Source organism: Euleptes europaea, chromosome 5 (assembly GCF_029931775.1).
Source record: "Euleptes europaea isolate rEulEur1 chromosome 5, rEulEur1.hap1, whole genome shotgun sequence".
NCBI classification, from domain to species: domain Eukaryota; kingdom Metazoa; phylum Chordata; class Lepidosauria; order Squamata; family Sphaerodactylidae; genus Euleptes; species Euleptes europaea.
In genome coordinates, this window is record NC_079316.1 from 62568236 (window position 1) to 62581087 (window position 12852).

Sequence of the window (12852 nt, forward strand, 5' to 3'; positions counted from 1 at the left end):
TATAATGAAGACTGACACTGGTTTAACAGAAAGGTCAAGGAAACAGTTATTTACTCTCTGAGGGAAAGAATCTAAAGGCATGCAAAGAAAAGGCTGTCTACAAGCACTCTTTTGACATAGAAAGTGGGTTAAATAAATCTTCTCCTAATCCCATCACTGACAAGTCTGAGTCAAGCCTTATGGTTCTTCCTAAACTCCAACAAAGTTGTATGGGACAGAAGGAGGGTTTCAGGTACAGCTATTTTTGTCCCAAATTTACAAGCAATCCTATCTAGAGATCCATAAGGAATCCATAAAGGAATAAATAGCAGGTCTACAAGCCTCAAGCTGGTCTCGGGAGAGGCAGTGCACACATTTTGTTCAAACATCCACCCACCCCCATTTGCTTTCTGGAAGAAGCTGGCAGCTTACCCGATGAAGTCCATTTCTTCCATAGCCAGGGAGGGAAGAGGTTTTAGAGGCAGTGGCATGTGATGCTAAATTGGAAGAAGAAAAAACTTCTATTATGCTGTTGAACACAAGCTAAGATAAAAACTGGAACATCTAAAGAAGGCAGCTAAAAATCCATGAGGTTGATGCTAAACAGCATGTAGGAACAATCTGCATCCACACAAGTTTCTTTAGCATGGTCCTTTTGCCTTTTATCAACTGTTCAAGTTAATGTATTAAACACAACCAATGCTTCCTCTAGTTCAGCCGTGTATCTGAATTTCAGTTGGGTTTCTGGTTATTTAAAGATTTTCAGTTTCAAGCACTTTAAGGTCACTTTTCACATTATACGGTGGCTAACAGCTGATAATAATTGAGAAAGGTTAGAGTGTTTGACTAGGACTTGGGAGACACAGGTTTGAATCCCCACTGTGCCCCAGAATGTTCCTGGGTGGCCAGTCATATATTATTAGCCTAGCCTACCTCACAGGGTTGTTGTAAGAATAAAATGGAGGAGAGAAGAATGCTGAAAGCTGCTCTTGGTCTCCAGTGGAGACAGACAAGGTATAAATGAAGTAAATTAATAAATATATGCTTGCCACTTGCATAAGCACTTGTAAGGAATGGTGGCCAACCAACTGCTCTTTGTACATATCTCTGTATCATTCATGTAGATTAAATTACGTATATGCTGCGCAAAGGCACACCTTAAAAACTAATCACAAAGGGGAAGCCATGCTTGTTGCAACAGTACCCAAAAGGAGTCTTGTAGCCTAAATAAATTAACTGTGACCTAAGGTTTCAGCAGATACACGAAGTCTGTCCTCAGTGGCAGATATGCAATAGTACATGGCACAGAGTAAAAAGGAATTAACTGTAAGAGATACAAGTCTATAACTTAACACTGACAGTATTATATTCCTCACAAATACATACATAAGGAGGAGAATAGAGTTATATTTGTGTGCCTGGGGCTTGAGCAGGGGTCATTGTCAGGGTCATGTGAATTATCATCAAGGATTTTTAGGCACTGACATAAAACTTACAGTGCTTCCAAAGTGAAAGATTTGCAAATGTGTGGAATGCTGAGCCTGATACCTGTAGTCCACACAGAGGCTCCGCAAATGGGAGCAAAGTACAGAGAAGTAGCTTCTAAGTGTGGCTGAACACAATCTTTGTGGTACTTCCTGTTCTATTTCCCTTTTTTGTGTTACCACTGCTGAGGAAAGCTTGAACACGTTTTTTTGTTTTAAGTTTAAAATTCAGTTACTATTGTCATGAACCTCCTCATGCTGAGCGGAGACACAACATACATTTTAGAGCTCTGGAAAGGGCACCAAGGACATACATTGCAATTAGGTACACGCAGTAAGAGAGAGAGTAAGAGACAGACAGGCGGAGATTTTCCTGTAAATAAACATTTAAGCAGTAATTTTAACACTGCCTCTTTCTCTGGAATGCAGCTCGGTTTGCCCATCAGAACCTGCCTGTGGAGAAAGGCATTCCTTTTCTATGATCCCGCACTTTGGAATGTGCTGCTCTACTCCCCGAGGCAATTCTTACTTCCTCTCCCAATGTGGGAAAGGCTAAAAGGCTATGAGAAGCATAAATATCAACAAGGTGTATGTCACTTTTTAATAATGGTTTAATGACTTAGCCACTGGCCTTTCAGAAGCGCCAATATTGCTATGACCTCAGCAGTAATCCATGTTTTATATGTTACTTAATATATACCTAAGCAGTAGTCCAATTCAGATGTTTGTTATTCAATATGCAACTCAATAGGATTTTCTAAATTAATTTCCCCCCAAAACTGAGATTAAACACAGGCCAAAGTTTTAGGAAGTAATCTGAATTAGACATCTGGCTTTATATCTTAAATTGTCTCTTTAAAATTGGATATATGTTACAAAACATTACATCCAGACAGGATAGTGACATAAATATTTGCAACTAACTCTAACAGGAATCCAATATTGTGCTCATAATGCAACATGTTACCATGTGTATGCAATAAAAAGGTTTTTCTTTTGTCAAAGACATTGAACTATCTCACAACATTTTACGATGGTCTTGACAGTATTAATGGGGAACGCTGGTCCTTTTGTTGCCTGTTTTGAGAGTTGGTTTTGCAGCCTAGATAGGAGTTTAGGGGGGCTCTTATTATTCATTTAGTTTTTTCTATGTATTTTATGATGTTTTGATGTGACCATTTGAAGTTAAATTAATAAATTTTTAAAAAGCTGTATATAAAAAAGAAGTAACCCAGTGAGCTTTGTAAACTGCAGTGGGAGACATATTTCCAGTGGAATCCTAAACGGTATCTGACTAAATGAACTTTGACTCATGACAATTTATACGCCAAAAATTGTATTGGTCTTTAAGGAGCTACTGGACTCAAATTCTGTTCAGCCTAAACAGTTACACTCGTCTAAGCCTATTGTTAATCTGCTAAACAGCTGCCATTTCCTCATCTTTACACTCACGCAATTCACCACAGATGCCCCCAACGTGGTACCTGTGGGCCCCATGGTGTCTGCAGACACTGCTTTTTAGAAAGTGGGTGGAGCCAGTTGGGGCTCCTACCCAGCGGTGCTTCTAATTGGCCACTGGATATCTAATTGGCTGTGCAGATTAAAATAACATTGTTTCGGTGGCAACTGCCAAATAACGTTTTGGTGGCAACTGCCACTACACTGTTGGTTTTTGTCAGATAGGGTTTCTGACAGCATGGGCTAAACAAGATGGTTCCTCTGTAAACAATATGGATCCTTCCATGCACTCCCCCCTTCCCTCCTGTTTTGCACACGAGCCACAAGCTCCGGTCAGAGATCTACAATTGTATGGAGACCCGCCCGTGTAAATCTTTCATCTAGTACCAGACCTCGCTCACAATGCCAGGAACTCCACCAGCCCCTTCTCTGATTGCCCTTAAGTATCCAGTACTTGGTTTGCTGAAGTCGTTACCGGGAGAAAGAAATCTCATTGTTTCCTTTGTATTGCTGTAACTCAATCTCATCCATTGTATCCGTTCTATAAATATAGCAATGTCCCAATGCTCTGTATTCTAACCTTCTCCGTCTTGCTGAAACTACTACCTCATGAATAAACTCTCTGAATCACTTCTCCGTCTGGATTTGAGTTCTATTGCCTGAGACGCCGTACGTTTGCTGAAATCTGACAGTTTTATTCTCTCACTCCTCTTTTCCAGTGTATTTTTAAAAAGCTCCTGTGCTTAGGCTGCTTCTGTGTGCATGTGTGTTGTTCCGCCTCTACCGGCAGCCATTTTATGATTGTGCCCACAATTGCACAGTTGCCAGCAACTGAACTAGCAGCCAACCACACAAAAAGCTGCCTTTATTGTAAGCAGCTCAGACCATCATTTCCCACAGATCACCAACACACATTTTGCAGCTTTGTCGCTTACCTGAATTAACTGACGATTCACAACGACTGGTGGAAAGTGACAACCTTTCTTTTTCCATCTCTTCTTTTAATATCAATTGGCCCAGACCTGAATTGAGCTGTGTATAGCAATGGAAAACAACATGTAAGCTAATGGAAAAGAAATCATGGGTTGTTCACATTGATACATATGGTGATTTACATCAAAATATTAACCACCTTCATCAGTTGTTCCTCCTGTAGTTGCCGACGCCTCTGAAGTTCCTCAAGATCTTCATCTCTGCCAGTTGATCTGCGTCGCATGTCAGAACCTACTTCCACAGTACAAAAAAGCCTTTTGCAAATGTACATAAAGATTACACATACTGTCTCTAAGGGTTATATAAAGATTACAGATACAGATACTGTTTTAAGATTGTTTCCTGAATAAAGAAATAAATGCACCATGATATTTATTTGTATCCAACCACCCTGCCATTTTTTTCTTCAAAACAATTAAGGTAGAACAATTAAGATCAAGACAATTAACAACTGAATCACTTTACATGTAAAATCCACATTTTTGCTACTTCCTATTCACTGCTGTAATCTCTAAATAGTTGGCTGGCAATTAATATGGTTACTGTTCTTAGACTGGAGGACAATGTGGGTGCCAGAGACAAAACCTATCCAATCTGCCTGTTGGCAAGTCCTATTCTGGTACAACGGGAAAGATTTCCATACCTGACTCTGGGTTTTAAATAGATATTGCAGATTTAGTTGTTCTGTCCACACACTGATACTTCAGTTAACAGTGCGATGGGCCATGCTTTGGCCGATCAAGTTCAACAGTTTAGCTTCCATTTTTACAATAGTAATTTTGGATGAACTAATTTTTCCCAAAGTGATAAGTAAACTTCAGATACACTTTGAATAGGTTAACAGTTTACTTTGGGTGGGGAGCAACAAAACAAAGGGGATGGGGACAACACTTGATTCAGGATGATGAATAACTAGGTTCCCCACAGCAAAACTCTGGGATTACAGGATTGAGCAGCTCCAAACCAATGAGCAATGGGGCTGCAATTTGTTCCATGACTTCAGTGCTAAACACACTCTCTCTCTAGTCCTCTCTCTAGTTCACCAAGTACAGAATGTATTGTGGAGAGAAAACACTCTCCCTTCTGTGTCCCAGGGTAGTGGGGTGGGGGGACAACCTATTTCCCTGTGCATAAAACATTGCATTCCATGCCCACTCTTGGTCCGTCCAAGTGGAGGTGATCTCCCCCGGGTCCTCTAAAAGACTGGACATGTATTCCAATATTTTGCTTACATGTCTCAAATTCTGCAACTAGTAAAATCTGCATTGTGTGAAATGAACAAAGAATTCATTCAATTTATGTAGATTAGATCAAGAGTCCCCACAGTTTTTGACATTGCAGGCACTTTTGGAATTCTGACAAAAGGTGGTGGGCACAATCACAAAATGGTTGCTGTGGGAGGTGGAGCTAACCACAAAATGTTAGGGAACAAGGTTATGCATAACTCTGATAGTAACTCTGCAGCAGTTCAGACAGAAGCTCTGTTTAACGGGATGCTTTTAAATATTAACATATTGTTTAACATATTTTCTTGCATACACATAAAGTACATAGACATATTGAGCTTGCTAAGAAACCCTCATTTGGCAGTGTTTGTCTTCATTTTGCAGGCATCTAACACACTTATGCAAGAGGAAAAAAATGCTTCTCCCATAGCTATCCCTTTAGAAGAGCCCTTCTCTTGTGAGCCCAGCCATTTTCACTCAGCAGCACTAGTAACAACAACAGCTGGTACTGAAAAGCTGGTAAGAGCTCCTTGCATATGTGGTGTACAGTAAGAGAGAGATCCTGGCCAGATTTTGATAAGAAAATTTTTGAGACGTAACCAAAAATTGATGTAGGGATCTTATTAACTTCCACCTGAATTATAAATATACATTCAAATTAGGAAGATCTGATGACCAATAGAAGTTCCAGTTAGGTGCATTAAGCATTTTAGCTGTGAAGCCGAATCATGTTTAGTCATAAGGCAGTGCCAATGTATTTTTAGAATATCACTTGGCTATTTGCACAGGTAAAGAACTTGACATAAAATCAATGTCAGCATGATACCTTAAATGTCAGAAACTCAAAAAGCCCCAACTGGGCCTGTTTACTTTCTAAAAACACTTGATGTGTACCAGGAAAGGTGGTGGAAGGCTCTGTTGTACCCATGGGTATTATGTTGGGGACCCCAGGTTATGTTGTACAGTTTATTATAACAGAATATCTGCTTGTGGAAGAATTTTAACACTGAGATGAAAACATTGGCAAGATGAGGAGGAAGAGTGAAGATCCATGCATAAGGAATACTGGGGGCAAAGAAGAAGAGTTGTTTTTTATATGCTGCCTTTATCTTTTTTAAGGAGAATCAAACCGGTTTACAATCTCCTTCCCTTCCTCTCCACACAACAGAAACCTTGTGAGGTAGGTGGGGCTGAGAGAGTTCAGAGAGAACTGTGACTAGCCCAAGGTCACCCACCAGGCTTCATGTGTAGGAGTGGGGAAACCAACCTGGTTCACCAGATTAGAGTCTGCCGCTCATGAGGAGTGGGGAATCAAACCCGGTTCTCCATATTAGAGTCCATCGCTCCTAACCACTACACCATGCTGGCTCTCAAAGATTTTCATACCTGACTATGTGCTTAATGAGACTACTGCATACATAGCAGTGCACTTAAGCTTACTTTAACAAGGAAAAGCTGCTTTGGGGAGTGACAATTGTCAGGGGATAAACAGCAGGGGTGTGTGTGCGCAGTTAACTATTTCCCTGCACACCATTTTTTGCTGCAACTTGCCTCTTCACAACTGCTTTGCCTAATATGGGGTTTCTGATTCAGATTTACCCTCACAAACATGATCTGAAACCCTGCAGTGTGGATGTGTGTGGAAGTGTCTTGAGAGCAGAATTCCAGCAGAAAAATAGTGGGTAGGAACAGGATTACTGTTCTCTCCTCCTGCCATGTGTCCACCAAACATTGTCCACTACTGAGGCTACTTTACTTTAGCAAAAGCTGCTATAAAACTTTAAATACACATAAACATATAATATGTTTTGAATTTCTACTAGACATTACTAAAATATTTTCAAATCTGATATACATGAGGGATGGTTAATTGCTTTTTAAAAATAAAAATGGAAGATATTGTTCTGAGGTTTCTAATAAAGGTATAATGTTCAGTTTTAAAACAACTAGCCTGACATATTTATATTTCTCTGCCTTAGGTCAAATTCAAATTATTACTTCTGAATTGGGAGAAGTCAATGTGAAATATTTTTGTGATGCCAATGTATATATTGAATATACTATCTAGATGTATCCTATCAGGAGCAAAAGTGGTATTTACTGTTTCACAGTGAACACTCTTCTTCAGCCATGGCAAAGTCAATCAGATTCAACTTGCATGTGTTTTTTTAATTGGTATTAATAACATACTTAGGGCGACTCTTCTCAAATAAAATGTGACATGATAAAATCATTTCATAATGCTGACACAACAACATGAATCTGATGCTGAACCTTATTGACTTTACCATGTCTGAAGAATAGCAGCAGTAACAACAAGCCTTTGTATAACAATTTCAGTGCTTCACATATATTATTATTCATCAGTCCAGTAAGGTAGGCTAGCATTGTTACCCTCATTTTTCAGATGGAGGACTGAGGTTGACAGAGTGGCTTGCCTCAAGCTATCTGGTAGATTTGTGACCCAGATAAGGTCCTGGATCCCCCTAAGATCACAGTTCAGGCTCCTACAATGCAATCCAAAGCAAGTTACACACTTTTATGTCCACTGATATCAATGGGCTTAAAAGAACACAACTCTGTTTGGGATTGTATTGTTATCCACTATGTGACACCAATTTCAGAAACATATAAGTCAGACTTTAGTGTGAAATAGGTAGCAATGATTTAATCCAGCTGCCTTTTGATGAAGATGAACATGATACACATGTCGGGCTTTAAAAAGGTTATGCATATGGTCCAAAAGAACAACAACACAGAAGATAAAATAAATACCTTAGAGTATAAAGATGAACCACCTTAACCACTTAGCTATTTATGCTATGGTTGTCTCATGAAGAACCTCAGAAATGTCATTTTCTAAAATGCTGTTTCCTAACATGATAGAATGAAAAGGCAAAACAACAAACAACCAGAACAGAAAAACAAGAACCAAAAACTGAAAGAAGTCAGGCTTCATTGCAGTATTCAAGGAATTGTACTAGCTTTAATGAGACTGTCAAAGTTAGAATAATCAACTACTTAATTTGGGCATATCCTTTCTGTAAAGACTAAATTCTATTGACACAGTCCTCACAATATTCATGGCCATGATACAGGGGGTCATGAAAATATGGAAACCCAGATTTTTCTCAGTTTTCCCGCCTCAGGAGATATCCTACAGAACCCCCAAATCCCTACTTAAATGATCCTGAATTCCAAAAGGATTGAGGGGGGGAATATATTGAAGACATAATTTTTTTAAAAAAGCATCTCCTTTAAAAAACATTTTATATCAACCCCCACCCCCCAAAACGTCTTTGTGAATTCTAGGAAGTTTTAAGTGAGATGTGTGGCTTCTGTGAAGATCTCCTGATGGAAATTAGGCCATGCATGCCTCCAGAGTGAAGACTTTGGGGATTTGAAATCCCACAAGTTTCAACATTATAAATTCTAGACATTTTTCAGGGAATATTTTCATTTATACTCTTGCTATTAAATATCTATTTAGTATGGCACCCTTAAGTGACATAAAAGAGCAAGAGTGGACAAGTTCATTGTCACATCAATTACTTTCAAGCTTTAATAAGTAGTAGGAAATGGGGGGTTGTTTTTTGTTTTGCTCACATCATTTGTTATTCCATACCTACAGCCGCAAGTGAGGGAGGACCTGGCCAGTATTCTGTCTCAATCTTTGGAATCTCGTTGGGTGCTGGAGCGTGGGCTGCTGGGAACGTGGAGGACTTGATGATATCATCGGAGGACTTGTTCTGGGCTGCCAAAGCAGCTGCATCTAGATGGCAATCAGGGGAACTTGACTATCAGATTAAGTTGCTATGTCATAGTCTACATCAGCGCTACGGTTCATTTCTACATCAAGTTCTATTACAATTCAAAAAGTTAGCACTATATACACTCTTTTTTTCCTGTGCTCTCATTCAGCAAGAGACAAAACTCTTTCTTAATGTCTTGGGTCAAAAATTCCAAAACAAAATATAGGGCTTCTTGCTAGTATAAATGTAATACTGACATCTTCTCCTAACAGAAGAGCCCGGCTTCCCTCCATCTCTGCAATGTAAATGTGGGCATCCATACTAGTTATTGAAAGGATGATTCAGCCATCAATTTCCCCCTTCTTCTCCATACTTCAGATAGGTTGCCCACCTTTTAAAGAGCACTGTTAGGTATGTTTCTTGATTTACATTTTTATTTTACCTTATTTTTAAAATAATTTTAAATTTGTAAAATTGCTCTAGAGAAGGAGGGTGGTTTTACAACAACGTAACCTCAGGCCAATTGGACCTGGGTAAAGCCAATCAGGGCCGTAACTGGGGGCGGGGGCGAGAAGGGCAGCCACCACTGTGGCGTGCAGAGAGGGTGGCAGAACTGACTCTTTCTTTTCTTTTCTTTCTGTCTCTCTGTCTTTAACAGCCTTTAGTAAAAGTAGATCTAAATAACCCACATTTCCCCGCTGTTAGGCAAGAAACCAGGAATAATTCTTTGGTGTTCTATTGGTTCTATCCAACTGCATTTGACAAAATTCTTTTAAAATTGCAGTGGGAATTGAATTTGCAACACAACGCCATTTTGTATTAATCACTGAAAGCATTCTCCAGTGTCATTAAATAAATACTTACTCATCAGTTCAAATCAGTATTTAGCTAAAAGCATTGGAGTTTAATTAACTATTTTTTAAGAACTCTTCGAGCATCCTTAAAGCTTGTATCAACCACTGTCTATGAATTTAAGACCTGATCTAAGGAAGAAACTGCCTCTGAAATATGATTTCAATTTGCCTAAGATTTAGATCGGCCCCGATGGCTTTCCACATTAGAGTAATGTAACATTTAATTTGTACTGACAAGACACTTAAACTGAAGTTACACAATCATCATAAGCATGGAAACATCAGTAAGATACATTCATGTACCCCAACTGTGAAACTTTCAGTACCAGAAAGCCATAAGGAAAAAATCCTCTTGGAACAATGTTTTACATATGCAAAATGGTACTGTAACTTCACCCTTAGCACATCTTAATGACAAATCATTAGGCCTATGCCATGAAACAAACAAAAAAGGATTGGAACTATGAAAACTTGAGCATTTTCAAGATAATTTGTTTTGGTTTGCATGCCCCCAAAAGATCCCTTCACCTGTCAAAAAATATGGGGGCTGATTTTGGACATGTATACATTGGATAATGGAAGCTTTGTGCATCAGAAAAGAAAAGGAAAATGCTGGCATTCATCTCCCACTTTTGTTGAAGCACAGTAAGACTCAAACCAAACTTCAGCTAAAATGAATGAGACATTAAATTCTTCAGGCTTTTGGACATGATCGCTCAAAGTGTGCCTCAACTGTAATTTAAACTTTGAATAATACTTCCTCTTCTGTATCATTCTGTGAGATTCTTTTGCTATTTAATGGGGGAGGAGACCACATCACCAATGTGCTTACAGATTTACCTCCAGCACAACTGAAGGAAAAGTGAAGCGTGAAAAAAATAACTGCTAGAACACTTACAAAATGGAAGAGAATGGGAGGTCAGAAGAAATGCAAATGGGTTATCTTTCACAACTGTGCTGGAATTATACAGGAGGGGCGTGAACAATCTCTAAAAAGTTAACTTTTAAATTTTTAAATTAAATTTTTAAAATGTTCACAGAATAGCATGTGCATCATGGATGGGAGGATGTGCCATTAAACATTTTGCAAGCAATACCCAATAGAAGCCCAAGGAAATGTGTGCAACCACATTCCATCCAGCAGTTACAAGAACACAAGGATACAAAGAAAAAATTAGCAAGCCAAGAGAAGCAGATTGAAACAATACAAACTAATCAGACAGCTGTTAAAGATCAGATAGCAATGATGGAGATGAGAGTTAGAGAAACCAACCTTCGTCTGCGCAATTTTCCAGACATGATGGGAGACAACAAAGAAACTGTAGTCCCAAATCTGGCTTATTTATTTCAAATAGAAGAACAAGAATTGAACCAAGCCATCAACAGAGTTTACAGAATACCATTACCTGCTAGAATGAAAAGATCTAAACCAAGAGATCTCATGATTGTTTTTTATGACACTAGGATCAAGGACAGGATCATGAAGATCCACTATGACAGTCCGGTTTCAGCAGGAGATATTCCTCTAATATTATTAAAGGACATACCAAGACATTTACTCTCACAGAGGAATAATTACAAAGAATTTGTGTCTGTTTTGAAAGCTAATGGTATCAAATATTGTTGGATTATGCCACAAGGCTTGGCTTTTACCTACAAAGAAATGAAAATGACAATCTTATCTCCATCGGATGTGGGAAAATTTCTGAGGAAATACAAGACAGAGCTTAAAGGACTAACCCTGGAACAAAAGGAAGAGGAAGAAGAAGAAGAAGAAGAACCACAGGGAGCAGAAGGAGGCACTGTGTTATAGACTGAATAGTTTGCTTCAATAATTACTACATCATGGCAAAAGTAATTTCTTGGAATGTGAATGGTTTGAATGAAAAAACCAAACGGGCTAGAATTTTTAAATATCTACAGAAATACAAATACTCCCTAATTTGTCTGCAAGAGACTCATATAGCAACAAAACACAAAAAATACCTGGATAGGCAAATGCTTGGACAAGCATTTGTTGCATCGGCTAAAACAAAAACAAAGGGAGTTGTGATATATGCTCATTCTAGCCTTAGTCCTGAACTACTGTACAAAGACAATGAAGGCAGAATTGTAATTATCAAGACCAAAATATTGGGGCAAAAGACGATTGTAGTAGGAATATATGCACCTAACGAAGGAAAAGCTAAATTTTATGGACAACTACATGAACTGATTTCTCAGTATGCAAAGGATCAGATTCTTTTGATGGGCGATTTCAATGGTGTTACTCTCCCAATTTTGGATAAAAAATCAAAAGCAAAAGACGAAAATGAAGGATGTTTACCTAAAACTTTCTTCACCATGGCTTCAGAATTGGAAATACAAGACATCTGGAGAACAATGAATACAACGGCTAAAGAATATACTTTTTATTCAGCGAGACACGACTCACACTCCAGAATAGACATGATATGGGCTAGTAAATCTATTTTCACGCAACTACGTAAAATCCAAATTGTACCAAGAACTTTTTCTGATCATAATCCAGTTACATTTGAATGGAACAATAAACAAGCATTTAGATGGCGACTAAATGATAAACTTTTAAAGGATAACAAGATTCAAAAAGAACTACAGGACTTAATTAAAGATTTCTTTGAAATTAACCTTAATGGGGAAACTTCGCTGAATACAGTTTGGGATGCATTTAAAGCTGTTCTAAGAGGATTTATGATACAGAAACACACGGCCTGGAAGAAAACTCAACTACAATTTACCAATAATATACTTTGGGAGCTACAAAATTTGGAGCAAAAACTGGTTATGGCCTTACATGAAGAAGAGAAAAATGATATACAAATGAAGATTTCTGTATCTAAACACCAACTAAATTTGATAATAATGGAGGAAATGAACAAAAATTTAAAATCCGCTAAACAAAAATACTTTGAACATGCTAATAAACCCGGAAAATTTTTGGCGACCCAACTGAAAGACTCATTTCAAAAGAAGATTATAACAAAAATTCAATCCGCTAAAGGACCAGTTTATACAACTACGGATATACAAAAAGAATTTGTTTCATTCTATACTAAGTTATATCAGAAAGAAAATATCTCAAAAA

General features: G+C 38.3%; 1 protein-coding gene across 11 annotated transcripts in view; it reads right to left on the bottom strand.

The window, feature by feature from the left end:
• Nucleotides 1–12852, bottom strand: part of ABLIM1 (actin binding LIM protein 1) — a 194750-nt gene that overhangs the window by 8961 nt on the left and 172937 nt on the right. For 5 of the 11 annotated variants that reach the window (XM_056849485.1, XM_056849481.1, XM_056849482.1 and 2 more), the window contains 4 exons: nt 8766–8912; nt 4054–4148; nt 3857–3953; nt 412–476 (listed from right to left, as the gene is read on the bottom strand). In XM_056849485.1, the coding sequence (XP_056705463.1) occupies nt 412–476; nt 3857–3953; nt 4054–4148; nt 8766–8912 (404 nt within the window). The remainder of the gene's footprint in view (nt 1–411; nt 477–3856; nt 3954–4053; nt 4149–8765; nt 8913–12852) is intronic. The other 6 variants (XM_056849486.1, XM_056849476.1, XM_056849483.1 and 3 more) reach the window with 4 other exon arrangements.